General features: G+C 41.8%; 1 protein-coding gene across 1 annotated transcript; it reads right to left on the reverse strand.

The window, feature by feature from the left end:
• Positions 1–1,385: 1,385 nt before the first annotated feature.
• Positions 1,386–10,294, reverse strand: LOC148046289 (sulfotransferase 1C2-like). The gene is made up of 7 exons (XM_087713783.1): positions 10,126–10,294; positions 9,848–9,976; positions 9,668–9,765; positions 3,314–3,440; positions 2,919–3,013; positions 2,460–2,640; positions 1,386–1,859 (listed from the first exon to the last, which is right to left on the reverse strand). The coding sequence occupies exons 1-7, from the start codon at positions 10,277–10,279 to the stop codon at positions 1,747–1,749; spliced, it is 897 nt and encodes a 298-aa protein (XP_087569909.1). The 5' UTR covers positions 10,280–10,294; the 3' UTR covers positions 1,386–1,746.
• Between the last annotated feature and the right edge of the window lie 2,135 nt (positions 10,295–12,429).

A 12,429-nucleotide genomic window follows, 5' to 3' on the forward strand; every position in this document is an offset into this window, starting at 1 on the left:
GGCTCTGCTTGCCTCTCCCTCCTCTGCCCCAAATGCCATAGAGCCACAATCTAAGAGTTGTCAAATGAGCTGCGCAGTTTCAGATGAACACCAGATGGCAGGAAAGCAATGTGGAAAATTTCCTGCCATAAAGCACATATCCAGATTTTTGCAGGGCAGATCTGGTAGCCTATGCCATTTTGCCCCTTTCCTGTCATATCCCATGCTGCATCACCTTTTAGGTTTATAGAACAAGGGAAGGGGGAAGGCAAAAAAGAAAGGAAAAGAAAAGAAATCCCTGTCAGTTCTTACCTCAAATACCTATGATTCCCCCGCCCTTCCTAGTGTTTCTCCTGCAAGTGCAGGGTTCACTTTTTCCCAATCAAGCGAACGTCAATCTATTGCAACAGGATTTGACCGAGTGGTTTGTCACCCAAGCCTGACATTGTGCACTGAGAGAGCGACTGATTGGCCCAAAATCACCCAATCCCTTTCCATGCCTAAGGTGGGACTAGAACATAGATTCTTCCAATTTCTAACCTGGAGCTGTGACCCTTGATCATGTAATTTATAGCTGTCAGTCATAAAGTTTTAAATCCTATGATGATTTAATTTCTGTTAACTTGAACCAGAATACAAGTTTGCTCCAAATATTTAACAGACTATTAAAAACAAATCCAAGAGTGGGACTTTATTATAAATGAAAAAGCAAAACATTCCTAACTCTGTCAGGACAAGCTGCTGGTATTTAAAAGTAAGAGCAAACCCCACTCCCTCCTAGCACTGATAATGTTACCTAATTTGGTAATGAAATGTCTGCAAGAAAACCACCAAGCTCAAGAAAGCACCAAAGACCCCATAGTTCAACCCTGAGCTACAGATATTCTCTTCGATAGTAATTCACAGACAGCTTACCAGCAGGCTAGTGGACAGGTTAAGGTTTGACCATGGTGGAGCCCAGAGTGACTTCTATCAAGCGGGAGGCGGTGCAACTTACCAAGACAACCTGTGACTTAAAAAGCAAGCCTTCCCTGAAGGCTTCCCCATTGACCTTGCTTGTGGAAAGCCAGCAGAGAAGGTGTCAAATGGCGTTCGGGTGACCATGGGACTCTGCAACCACTGTTAGTGTAAATGTCAGTTGCCAGCTGCTCAGATTGTGATTATGAGACCAAGTGGGTGCTTGGACAACCGAGGAAGGTCAGAAGTACCGCATTTTCAGCAGCTGTTGTAACTTCAAAAGGCTGAAAAAATGTTGTTAAATGAGTGTTTGTTTAGTTAGCAGGACCAACAGAGTAACAGTTGGAGATTAATTTAGTAAGATTTGTAGATAATGGCCATTTGCCGCATGCTTTTCTTCCAACAGAAATCTGACCAGGACATGGAGAGAATGAGATGCTACGTTTGGTTATAATTTAGATCTTTATTTTCTTACTCTTTTTTTTTTCTTCCATAATGCACAAGCTGAATTTATGTAAGAGTAAAGTGCAAATTGTGTGTGCCTCTCTGACATCTTTGGGGAAAGGACAAGGTTATTCAAATAAAATGTCCTCATTCTTTATCTCATCATCAGAGCGAGTGATTATGAGGTTAACTCTTTCCATTCATCTCAGGGCAATTCCTTTCCAAGAGAAAGGCTTATAAAATGGCAAGCCCACCCATCACAAAAGGACCTTCCACCATTGCTTGCAAATTCATAGTTCTTTATTTAATTCAAGTAGAAATTAGTTGATGAAGAAGTCTTTCTTTGAAGGCACTCTGAAGGTCCGTTTACAGCTCTGCGCGGAACTTCAGGCCAGTGTTGCCTAGTTGTTGAGTGCAGATTTCATCAAGCCGTTCGCTTTGAGCCACTGTGAAATGGTCCTTCCAATCCCCTACGGTGCCTAGTGATGAGTAAAACAATTTAGAGAAAGAAGGGAAAAACCTCAACAATCTGAATTTCCAGCATTTTTTCTTTAAACCCAGTGCTTCTCACTCTTGGCCATGTTAAAATGTGTAGACCTCAGGGAGTTGAACTCTACACAACTTAGCCTGCTCAAGGCCGAGAAACACTCTTCTGACACAACAGATTTCTGCACTCTTTCTCAACCAATTTGACTGCTAAGAAGTCCTTCTAATTTTAGCAATAGCAATAACAGTTAGACTTATATACCACTCCACAGTGCTTTACAGCCCTCTCTACGCAGTTTACAGAGTCAGCCTATTGCCCCCAACAATCTGGGTCCTCATTTTACCTGCCTTGGAAGGATGGAAGGCTGAGTTAACCTTGAGCCTGGTGAAATTTGAATTGCCAAATTGCAGGTAGGCAGCAGGCAGCAGAAGTAGCCTGCAATACTGCACTCTAACCACTGCACCACCGAGGCTCTCTTGTCACCTCTTTCTAGTTATTTGGGGAACTATTCTGGTCCACAGTATACTATACTTTTCCAACTGCTCAACACAACACAACACATCCCATCAGATGCAGCTAGTTACTCTCCCACCTTTTCTCATAAAGGGTGACACATTTTGGTCCATGATAACTGAAGGCATGTCGCGGTAATTAGTCATTGGGTTGCCTTTCATTCTCTCAAACGTGGTGTGTTGCACAATCTGATCCAGGACTGATTCTGAAAGCTCTATGTTTAGGAACTGAGCTACTTTCTGGATTTCCTGAGCTGGATTCTGGGAAGGAAAAGAAAGATTAGAACGAGACATAACGTGAATTAGATTGTGAGAATCTAGTCTCATCTTATAGAAAGTCTTGTTGAGGAGAACATATTTCAGTGTGTTCTCACTCCATGTGTTTTGTTGACATCATTAGGAACTTTTCATTCCACTCATTTAGCTTTTCCCAAAATAATGTTCTCTTTGTCCAAATCACATTCATGTTTACATTGTCCAATTCATAAGGCATTCAGATTTTCTATGTCTGTATATAGAAATGTCTGAGAGATGCTTACCTCTTTTATGTCTTCATAAAAGAGGTACAAAATTGAATGATGGTCTTTAGCCTCCCACCAACCACGAACATGGTCAAGCCATGAGCCATAAGCAACTTTAGAAAAAAGAAGAAAAAAATCATATTAGAAATTAGAAAATGATATATAGTATCCAAATCTGCTTCAGCCATATTCCCAAACTGTAAATCTAGAAAATAGTTAACATGGGCTTTTCCTGTATTTTTATCTTTTTTTTTCCAAGAAGTTGTTCACTCCTCACCATGTGTGTTGTTAACCAGAAAGTTCCACTTGTCTCCTGTGTTATAAAATTCAATGAAAGGGTTATCAAGATCACCTACTCCCCTAAAACATGCAGGTAAGAAGCTTTGTTCTTTACATAAATAGCTTCTACTTACCTTTCCCAGCAATGAAATTCTCCAGAAAATCTTCCCACGTTCCCGGATCATCAAATGTTTTAAGCATGCGATGGAAATAGAAATAGGAGACAGCACAGTCCTTGGGATTTCTGGCTACATAAATGATCTGTGAAAATAAAACTTATGAAGAATATAAGTTGATGGAAACTCAATTTACAGGGACTATTTGATGGGTCAGGGCTTTGGTTGAACTCCAGTGGTGGGTTGTGGCAGCCTCTACTCCCAGTTCACTCAGCGATGCGCTGCGCACGTGCTTGATGCATGCTGCACACATGCGCAGTGCAATGAAAATTGCTCTGCGCATGCGCAGAAGCCAAAAACAAAATGGCAATGCCAACAGCACCACTGGCAGAACCAGTTCGGGGACATGGCAGGCCGCCAAGCTACTACCAGTTCGGCCGAACAGGGCCAAACTGGGAGGAACCCACCACTGGTGAACTCCCTTTCAGATAGTAAGCAAGTCCAATGTTACTTAGAAGTTAGAGAGCTTTAATTTAATCATTCATTTGTTCCCAGGCAAATGATTTAGCATTAGAGCAACCTTGGTGAGGAGGGCAGAATGAGTTCCCAGATTTATGTACCTTGTTATGGACAAAGTATTATAACAATGCGGAATCCTTTGTGGTCTTTGTTTTCTTGCAAATGTTTCATTACCCAAACTATGTAACAACATTAAGAAGTTTTGTAACAATCAAGGGAAAAAGGGAAAATGCCCTAATTCATATCAAATATATGTCAGCTGCAGGGGTGGGTTTCTGCCGGTATGGTACGTGCGTACCCATTCATCAGATTTAGCGTGCCTTTTAGTACCCATTCATCCGGTGGCACCGTACCAGAACATTCCCTTCCCTATCTCTGCCTCTCGCTCCCCCCACCCAGTTGCCACTTGATCTCTCTCCCCACCTCACCATGCTTGCAAAGCATGGCATGAGGGACAGAAGCCCCCAAACCCAGCGGGGAGCCTAAGCAAAGGAGGAGGTGGAGAGCTCGGCAGAGGAAGGGAGAAACTCTAGCAAGGGTGGCCTATTTGACTCCATGCAGAACAGGCTGCAGAGGATTCCATAAGGTAAGTTGATCAGGACAGCGTTCTGCTGCAACAAGCCGTGCCACTACTGCTGGAGTTGCATTGCCCCACTGGGTTTGGGGACTTCTGTCCCTCATGCTGCGGCTTTGCAGCCGCTAGAGTCCTGCACGGACCTCTTTGGAGTGCTGGGCAACCTGGTTCTGGGGATTTCCTCTCCCCCAAAAATATCTACCACCTGTTTCTCCAGATCTTGCGGCTTTTTCAGGATTTTCTTTTTAAAAAACGCCTCTCCAGAGGATCTTGAAAACTTGCGAGGTTGCTTTGGGAGCGGCAGCAGATGGGCAGCATTCCCCTTCTTCTGCCCAGCTCTCCACCTCCTCCTTTGCTTAGGTTACCTGCTGGGTTCGGGGGCTTCTGCCCCTTGTGCCACACTTTGCAGCCACTGGAGCCCAGCGCGGATCTTTTCAGGGCGCTGGGCAACCTGGTTCTGGGGATTTCCCTCCGATAAAAGATCGCCCGTCTCTCCATATCTTGTGGCTTTTTTGGGGATTTCTTTTAAAAAATGCCTCTCCAGCTGATCTTGAATGACGCTGCTTGTCTGTCCCCCTCCCAAAGCAACCTCTCAGGTTTTCAAGATTGTCTGGAGAGGTGTTTTTTAAAAGAACCCCCCCCCCCAAAAAAAAGCCGTACGAACCGGAGAAAAAGGTGGTTGGTCTTTTTTGAGGGGGATTCCCAGGACCAGATTGCCCAACACCCCATAAGAGGTCCATGTGGGGCTCCGGCAGCTGCAAAGCACAGCACGAGGGGCAGCAGTACACCACCCTGATCAACCTGGCTTATAATTGGTGGCAGTCAGCCCTCACTAGGGTTTCCTCCTTCTTCCTCCCGGCTCTCCACTTCCTCCGTTGCTTAGGCCCCCTTTCCAGTTGGCACAGAAAAGGGCTCAACTTTAAAATGGGGCATCTTGGCCCTGGGCCATCACGGGGTTTTCCCCGCTAGCTGCGTCTTGGGTAAAGGAGGAGGAGAGGAGGTCGTAAGGCAGAAGATAAACTTCTTCCCCCTGCCCTCTGGTTCGCCAGCATGAGCATGGCTCTTCATGAGCTCGGCAACAACATGAGTAGCAATGGCGGCTGCCCACCCACCCGCTTTAGTTGAGGGCAGGCTTGGTTTGCAAAAGCGCAGCGCAGCCGAGGGTTGAAGAGACTGCCTGATGCAAAGGTGGGGATGCTTTTTTGCAGGGGAGGGGGTACCCATACCCACATCTTTTATCCCTCGCCCCCCCACTTATCCCCCCCCCATGTCTGGGAACTACGTTGGGGGAACTTGGGCGTGATTGGACTTGAATGTGGGACATGCACCTCCCTCCCCCGTGCCCACCTCCGCACTTTTGCAGATTGGCTGGCTGTGGGGCATGGGCCCTTTTTCAAGCTGGGTTGAGTCCTTCCTTGGGATGGATGCCCGGACCCGATGGGCCCAGGCTAGGACTGGGTGCCCTCATTCGTTTCTCCCAAAGGTGCTTTTTTCCCCTCAAAGAGGCAACTGGACTTTCTAGTTTTTCTTTGAAGATGTTTTGCTTCTTCTCCAGGAAGCTTCTTCAGCTCTGAGGAAGCTTCTGGAGGAGCTGAAGAAGCTTCTTGGAGAAGAAATGAAAGGTCTTCGAAGAAAAAGCAGAAAGTCCAGCTGCCTCTTGGGGAAAAAAACGTATCTTTGGGATATCCTGGATGACCAAGAATCCCCATAGACATCCCTCATCCTAGTCTTCCTTTCTGATGCCTCCTAGCCTTGCTTGCTTTCCATCCCTCGTGGTGGCCACTCTCCCAAAGCCCATGATAGTTGAGTATCAATAAGTCCTCTTGTAGTATCAAGGGTGGCTGAGGGTTCAGAGGAGGCACACACCCATGGTTTCCTGGTTGTCAGGACTATTTGGGAAATCTAAACTGGAGAGACGTGGTCTGTCACAAACCTTTGAAGCTGCTGGGCTCTGGATAAAAGTCAAAACGTTAGCTTGATGCTGACCCAGAGGTTTTTGTTGAAATCCAAGTTTAGGTTTTGGAGAAAGACTTAATTCACCCTAAACTTGTGACTGCTGTCATCAAACGTTAGAGTGATTTAGAAAGAAAGAGAGAAAAAAAGAAAGTGAAAAAAAGAAAGAGACACAGAAAGAGAGAAAGTAAGAGAGAGAGAAAGAAAGAAGGAAGGAGGGAGGGAAGAGAGAAAGAAAGAAAGAAAGTGACAGATGCACACACAAGAAAGGAAGGAAGTAGTGAAGGGAGAGGGAGAGAAAAAAGAAAGACAAAGATAGAAAGAAAAAGAGAGAGAAACAAAAAGAGAAAGAAGGAAAGAGAAAGAAAGGAAGAGAACCTATGACCACAATTGATGGCACAATTTTGGTTGCTAAGCAAGAGCATTGTTTTCACCACATTTTCCAAGTTGGCCATGCCCACCCAGTCACATGACCACTGAGCCACTCCCACAAAACTAGTCATACCTACAGAATAGGTTCTAAAATATTTTGAAACCCACCACTGGTCAGCTGCCACCTTATGGTTGCTTGTTCTTCACCACTCTGAATTGGGGAATGCTTGGGGAAATGAAAGTAAACACTGTGCCTCCTTGAGACACTGCCTCAAGGTCACCCAGTTGGAAGAAGGAGTGGGCCGCATACCAAACTGCGCTTGGACTAATTGTTATGGAAACACATTGCTTGAACCTGATTAGTTATATCAGGATGGGCAATCTGAGAGAGTTAAGGGATGTAAAAGTAGAATTTAAGGATTTTGGCACACGATTCTCAGTTCAGTCTTTGTAGTAGCACTTGATCTCCAATAAACTATATTTTTTTCAACAAATGGAGCCAAGCATCATTTCTATTTAGAGGTTTAAATTGTGGCAGGTCCTACAATGATGTAGAACAGAACCCTGGCAATGGAAATTGATTCCAAGATCAAATGTGCATCAGATTAAATTCTGAGTCAGGTTAGGTTCAGTGATATCATCTTCTCCAAGTGAAATGTTTATGAGAGAAGCAAAACATTTAGAAACTTTGGGCTGTTCAAACATAGTTAATTCCTGTTTCCCTGAGCTATTCTTCAAATGCAAATGCCACCTATTACCACGTTGTGCTGAATGGGGGTAGTGAGCAATGTAGTCCAACAAGTACCAGATTGGAAAGCAGATCTTGTTCACCTCAGAACAAATGTTCTGAAAAAGTGGAGTGCCTGTGCTGTGCTGTAAGGTAGGAAAGCATTACACAATGAAACCCTACACCTGAGTAAAGAGTTCCAAATCTTTCAATATCACCTGCGATAATTCAGGAAGAAGGCGGGGCTTAGCAGTGAGAAGACGGATTTTCAGGCTATTCCTGAAATTCCCCTATTCCGAAGCACTTGGACGGTTCCTTTTTGGACCCAAGCTGTCCCGGAGAGACAGTGAAAGGTAGGAGGAGATCTAGTGATCCCAGAGACGTTCGCAAAGTCTCTGGGGGCTTGGAATTTAACCTCCTTTGCCAGTGACTTCCAGATTAGCCATAAGGCTAACTGAAACTGCAGATAGCTCCAAAGAATGGCGAAGTGTTTCCAGCTGGTAAGGTGATTTTATTACTCAGAGAAAGACAGTCCGCATAAAAATTCAAGCTAATTTAAATCAAAGAACAGAAAAATCTAGCGGCGATTTCGATCTCTTTATTGGTTTATGGACGGTGGTTACCCTATTTTTTAAATGTTTTAAATGCTATTTACACAGACAAAGGATAGATTACTCCAACATCTCCTCTGATCCTCTGCAAGTGGGCTGTAAACCAATTCACTATAATTTGGCTCCTTACAACTTGACACTTTTATTGCTTGGCTGGATTGGTCTAAGATCAGATAAGATTGTACAGTTCCCAGCTTGTTTTTACTTGCAAATACCTCAGAGTTTCCAAAGAAAAAATATTAACTGTGTACAAATATGGCGTCTATTCAAGCCACTATTCAAATGATTTCTTCGGCACTACAAAAATTATCTGCCACACATGATAGAATTGAGAGGAAACTGGATTATCTGCTGTTTCTAGCAACAAAATATGAAGGAAAAAATGAGAATGTTGAACGTTTGAATGTTCTTCAAATACAAACGAAGGATGTCAGAGATAAAGATTTTCAACTTGCTGATATTCGGGGCAACTGGTTTACCTCTGAGGGAGAAAAAGATGGAATGTCTGAAGGGGGGGCAGCCACACAGAAGATTTACTTCGAAAGACAGGGCGCAGGAGGAGTGAGAAGCATTAAAGAATTTATACTTTATGAAATACCATCTGCAAAACTTTTGATACCACCACTGAGAATTAAAGACAAGCTGATAAAGGAAATAAATGGAGGACGGCAGCATTATATGAGAGGCACCATAAGCAAAAAGGTGCAAAGATTTTTTTGTATGGACTTGCTCATAAAGATGTTTGGAGAATTCGACCTACGAATGGCAACAGGATTAAGGAGGTTTTGTTACTGGAGAGACACAGGCTGATAGGTGGAAGAATACAATTTAAAACTAGCTAAACCTAGTTAAATTCATTTGTAATAGATATAGTTGAATAATAATTGATAATGATAGTAATGTATATAATGCTGAGTTGCTATGATAAATAATAATTGGATATGAGAAGGGAAGGTTAGAAATATTCTTGGACTATATATAAAGGTTATTAATCAAAATAATTATTACTATAAAAATAAAATAAAACTATATACAGTTAAATCTTAACTAATGGGGAAAATGCTATGATATACGATATAATTACATAAAGAAAGGAGAATGATAATAAACTATATACATGGAGGTTGGAATTTTTGGTATTAAATATTATGGATGTTTAGCTAAAACAGGATATGAGGATTTGATGTCAATGGAGGATTTTATAAACAAGTAAATGAAATGCTAGCATGTGGTTATGGATTAAATCTTTGGCATAATGTTTAAATAACTGTAGTCAACTAAAAGTGGAGGTTTGATGATGTTAATATGGTAAACATTTGAGTTAAGATATTTGAATTAATACGAATTAATGGAAGAGATGCACAAAAACTTGTTGTAACCAGCTGATATACTTTTTTATAACATATACTTGTGTTTTTTTTGTTGTTGTTGTTGTTGTTTTTCCTCTGTCTTGTTTTTTGTTCTTTTTTGTTTTCATTCCCGCCCCCCACTTTTGTGGGCATGTGTTGTTTATGTAACAAAAAAAATTAAAAAAAATTATTTAAAAAAAAAATCACCTGCGATAATTCTAATAAATTTCAGATCTTTGAATAACACTCTCTCCCCCCAGTTCTAACCTTGCACTTTTGTTCCCAGAAGGAAGTTGGCAGGAGTTGAACTGGAAAATGAGACTGGAGGGTTCGCGGGGAAGGCATTGCCAATGCCAATTCAAAGCCTGCAAAGTCAGAGGACACATCCACACGTTGCAGAGTACAGTGTTTAATTCTACTTTTTCCCTCTGTGCCTGAGAGACTCACCTGAAGGCATGGGCTTTGGAGGGAAAAGTTCTATGTAGGGGCACCGTTCAGTAATGGGTGCCCGGGCACATTTCTGTGCATCTCCTCTATGTTGGACCATGTCCACAATTTCCTGTATCCACGTGGTCCCTAGCAGGAAGGAAGGAGAAAAGCTATAGGAAACAGAGAATTCATCCACCTGCCATGGCTATCCACATTTCCTGGTTCTCCTTCTCCCACAGCTCATTTCCTGGTTCTCCTTCTCCCACAGCCAATAATTCACATGAACTCCTCTTTACCTGATTTGGGATAAGTGCAGAGAAGAAGGTCATCAGGCCGAGCTTGAAAGCCACTTATTAGATTCCAATTTTCTAATGTTTCTCTGGGCATTGGGATTCCTTCAATTTCCGCCAGTTTGGAGGGCTTCATAGATTTGGTTTCCAAGCTTTCCATCTCTGACTTGAGGCCCACCTACAACATAGCAAAAGAGATATTATTGTATGGTACTTCTTAGTCACTTCTGTTTCCTTTAGCAGAGTTATCAGAATATACAATCTCCGATCCACTTGCTTTTTCACTTCTGTTGTGGACTTTCAGCTTTCTGTCTACTCCTCCCTCTTACCAAACTTTCTGGGTGGGGCATATCTGTTGATGCAGATTTGGAAATACTAAGTTTCAGGTTAATATTTCTCATATATGAAAACTGAGTAACCAGCTTCTGTCTCCTTTTCAACTGGATGAGTGAATTGTACACATACAATAATTTTGCGCTGACCAAGACTTTTGATTTCCACACCACATTTCTTCATTATGTAAAACACGGAGACATGAGCTGTATTTAATCTAAACATAAGCAGTGCTCTGCTGGATCAAACCCCTGGCTTATCTCACCCAGCGGTCCATTCTCATTGGTCTCCCAGCAAATAGTCTTCAGACAAGACTAATATCTATTGATCTCCCATTTGAATGAGGTATACAGTATATAAAATAAAATTTAATGTCAGTTCTGATCTCATGTCATAAATGTTTGGTATATGAGCACTAGCATGACTTTTTGTGGTCTAGAAACAACCTAACATCAACATTAATTTATCTATTGCATATTTATCCTGGCTTATGTCTTTGAAGTTCTCCTTTTGGTTTATTCTTAAAATGGCAACAATCCTCTGGATGTGGATGGGCTAACAGAGTATCCAATGTGGTAAATGGCTGAGTGAGGACAGGGTGGAGTTTCCTAGGTCCAACCCAAATATTGACGACTATTGTGTAGATTTTATTGTTAAAAACAGATTATTTTCCTAAGGAAATCCACCAGGGTCCCTCATGTTGAAAGAAGGTCTTATTAATGCCATAATCTTTATAAACATATTTTTATTTCCATTTTCATAACATACAATCACATATATACTATACATAGCCAGTATCATATAGTATTAAATAATGATTACATCAGTTCCTCTTGTCATCAACGCCCCTCCCAAATTAAAACCCCTTATTACTCTTCTGCTCTCCATACACCTCTTTCTTCTACCTCCTATTTCCTATCTTCCCTCCATCATCCTTTCCTACTCTACTTCCCCTTCCTTTCTCCTTCTCCTCTCTACATTCCACTCCTCCTTATCTTCATTCTCCTCATCTTCCCCCCTTACTTTCTCTCCTATCCCTCTCTTCCCATCTTTCTTCTCCCTTCTGTTTCCCACTCTTCCTCTCATTGGTGTATTTCCGCTTCCATATCAATATACTTAACATATCCTAATTTTGAAGAAAAAAATAAGAGAAGACAGTATACATGTGGAATCAAATTACATTAAAATCTAACACCTCTCGTCAAGCCTGATATATATCCCTCCGATCCACCCTCCCCCCCAACCCCCCCAGCATTCCCTCCCCCGACTTCCCAGAACCCATACACAGTATAAATCTTTAACAAAAACAATCTAAAACAGCATTTCTCAACCTTGTCAACTTGAAGATGTCTGGACTTCAACTCCCAGAATTCCCCAGCCAGCATTCGCTGGTCTAAAATATATTGGAAAAAAGAATAGAAAATTGATACCATCCAATGCCTTAACCTTTTTGAATTACCTTTTGAATTACCTTTTCCTCTTTTAATACATCTAAGGGTTTTAGTTGTAATACATCCCTTTCTAGGGTAAGAAGCTGTCTGTAAGTAATTATATCCTGTTTTTGTGCTATGTTCATATTTTCTATTGCATATTTAGGAATTGCCCACATGGGTATCTTATCATTTAATTTATATTGATATTTTTTCCATACCCGCAGTAAAGCATTCCTTAAGATATGACTTTTAAAATTCTTGTCCACTTTTTTGTTGTATAATAGGTAAGCATGCCAGCCATATACCAGATCATACCCCTCGATATTAAGTATCCTATCATTTGTTAAATCAATCCAATCACTAATTACAGATAATGCTACTGCATCATAATATAATTTTAGGTTGGTTAATTTCAAACCTCCCCTCTCACGCATATCTTGCATTATTTTTAATTTTACTCTCGGCTTCTTTCCTGCCCATACAAATTTATTAATACCCTTCTGCCATTCTAACAGATTCACATCTTTTTAAGTATAGGTAGCAT

Source organism: Thamnophis sirtalis, unplaced genomic scaffold (assembly GCF_051295495.1).
Source record: "Thamnophis sirtalis isolate CommonGarterSnake01/CBP01778 unplaced genomic scaffold, rThaSir2_p1.2 scaffold_4, whole genome shotgun sequence".
NCBI classification, from domain to species: Eukaryota; Metazoa; Chordata; class Lepidosauria; order Squamata; family Natricidae; genus Thamnophis; species Thamnophis sirtalis.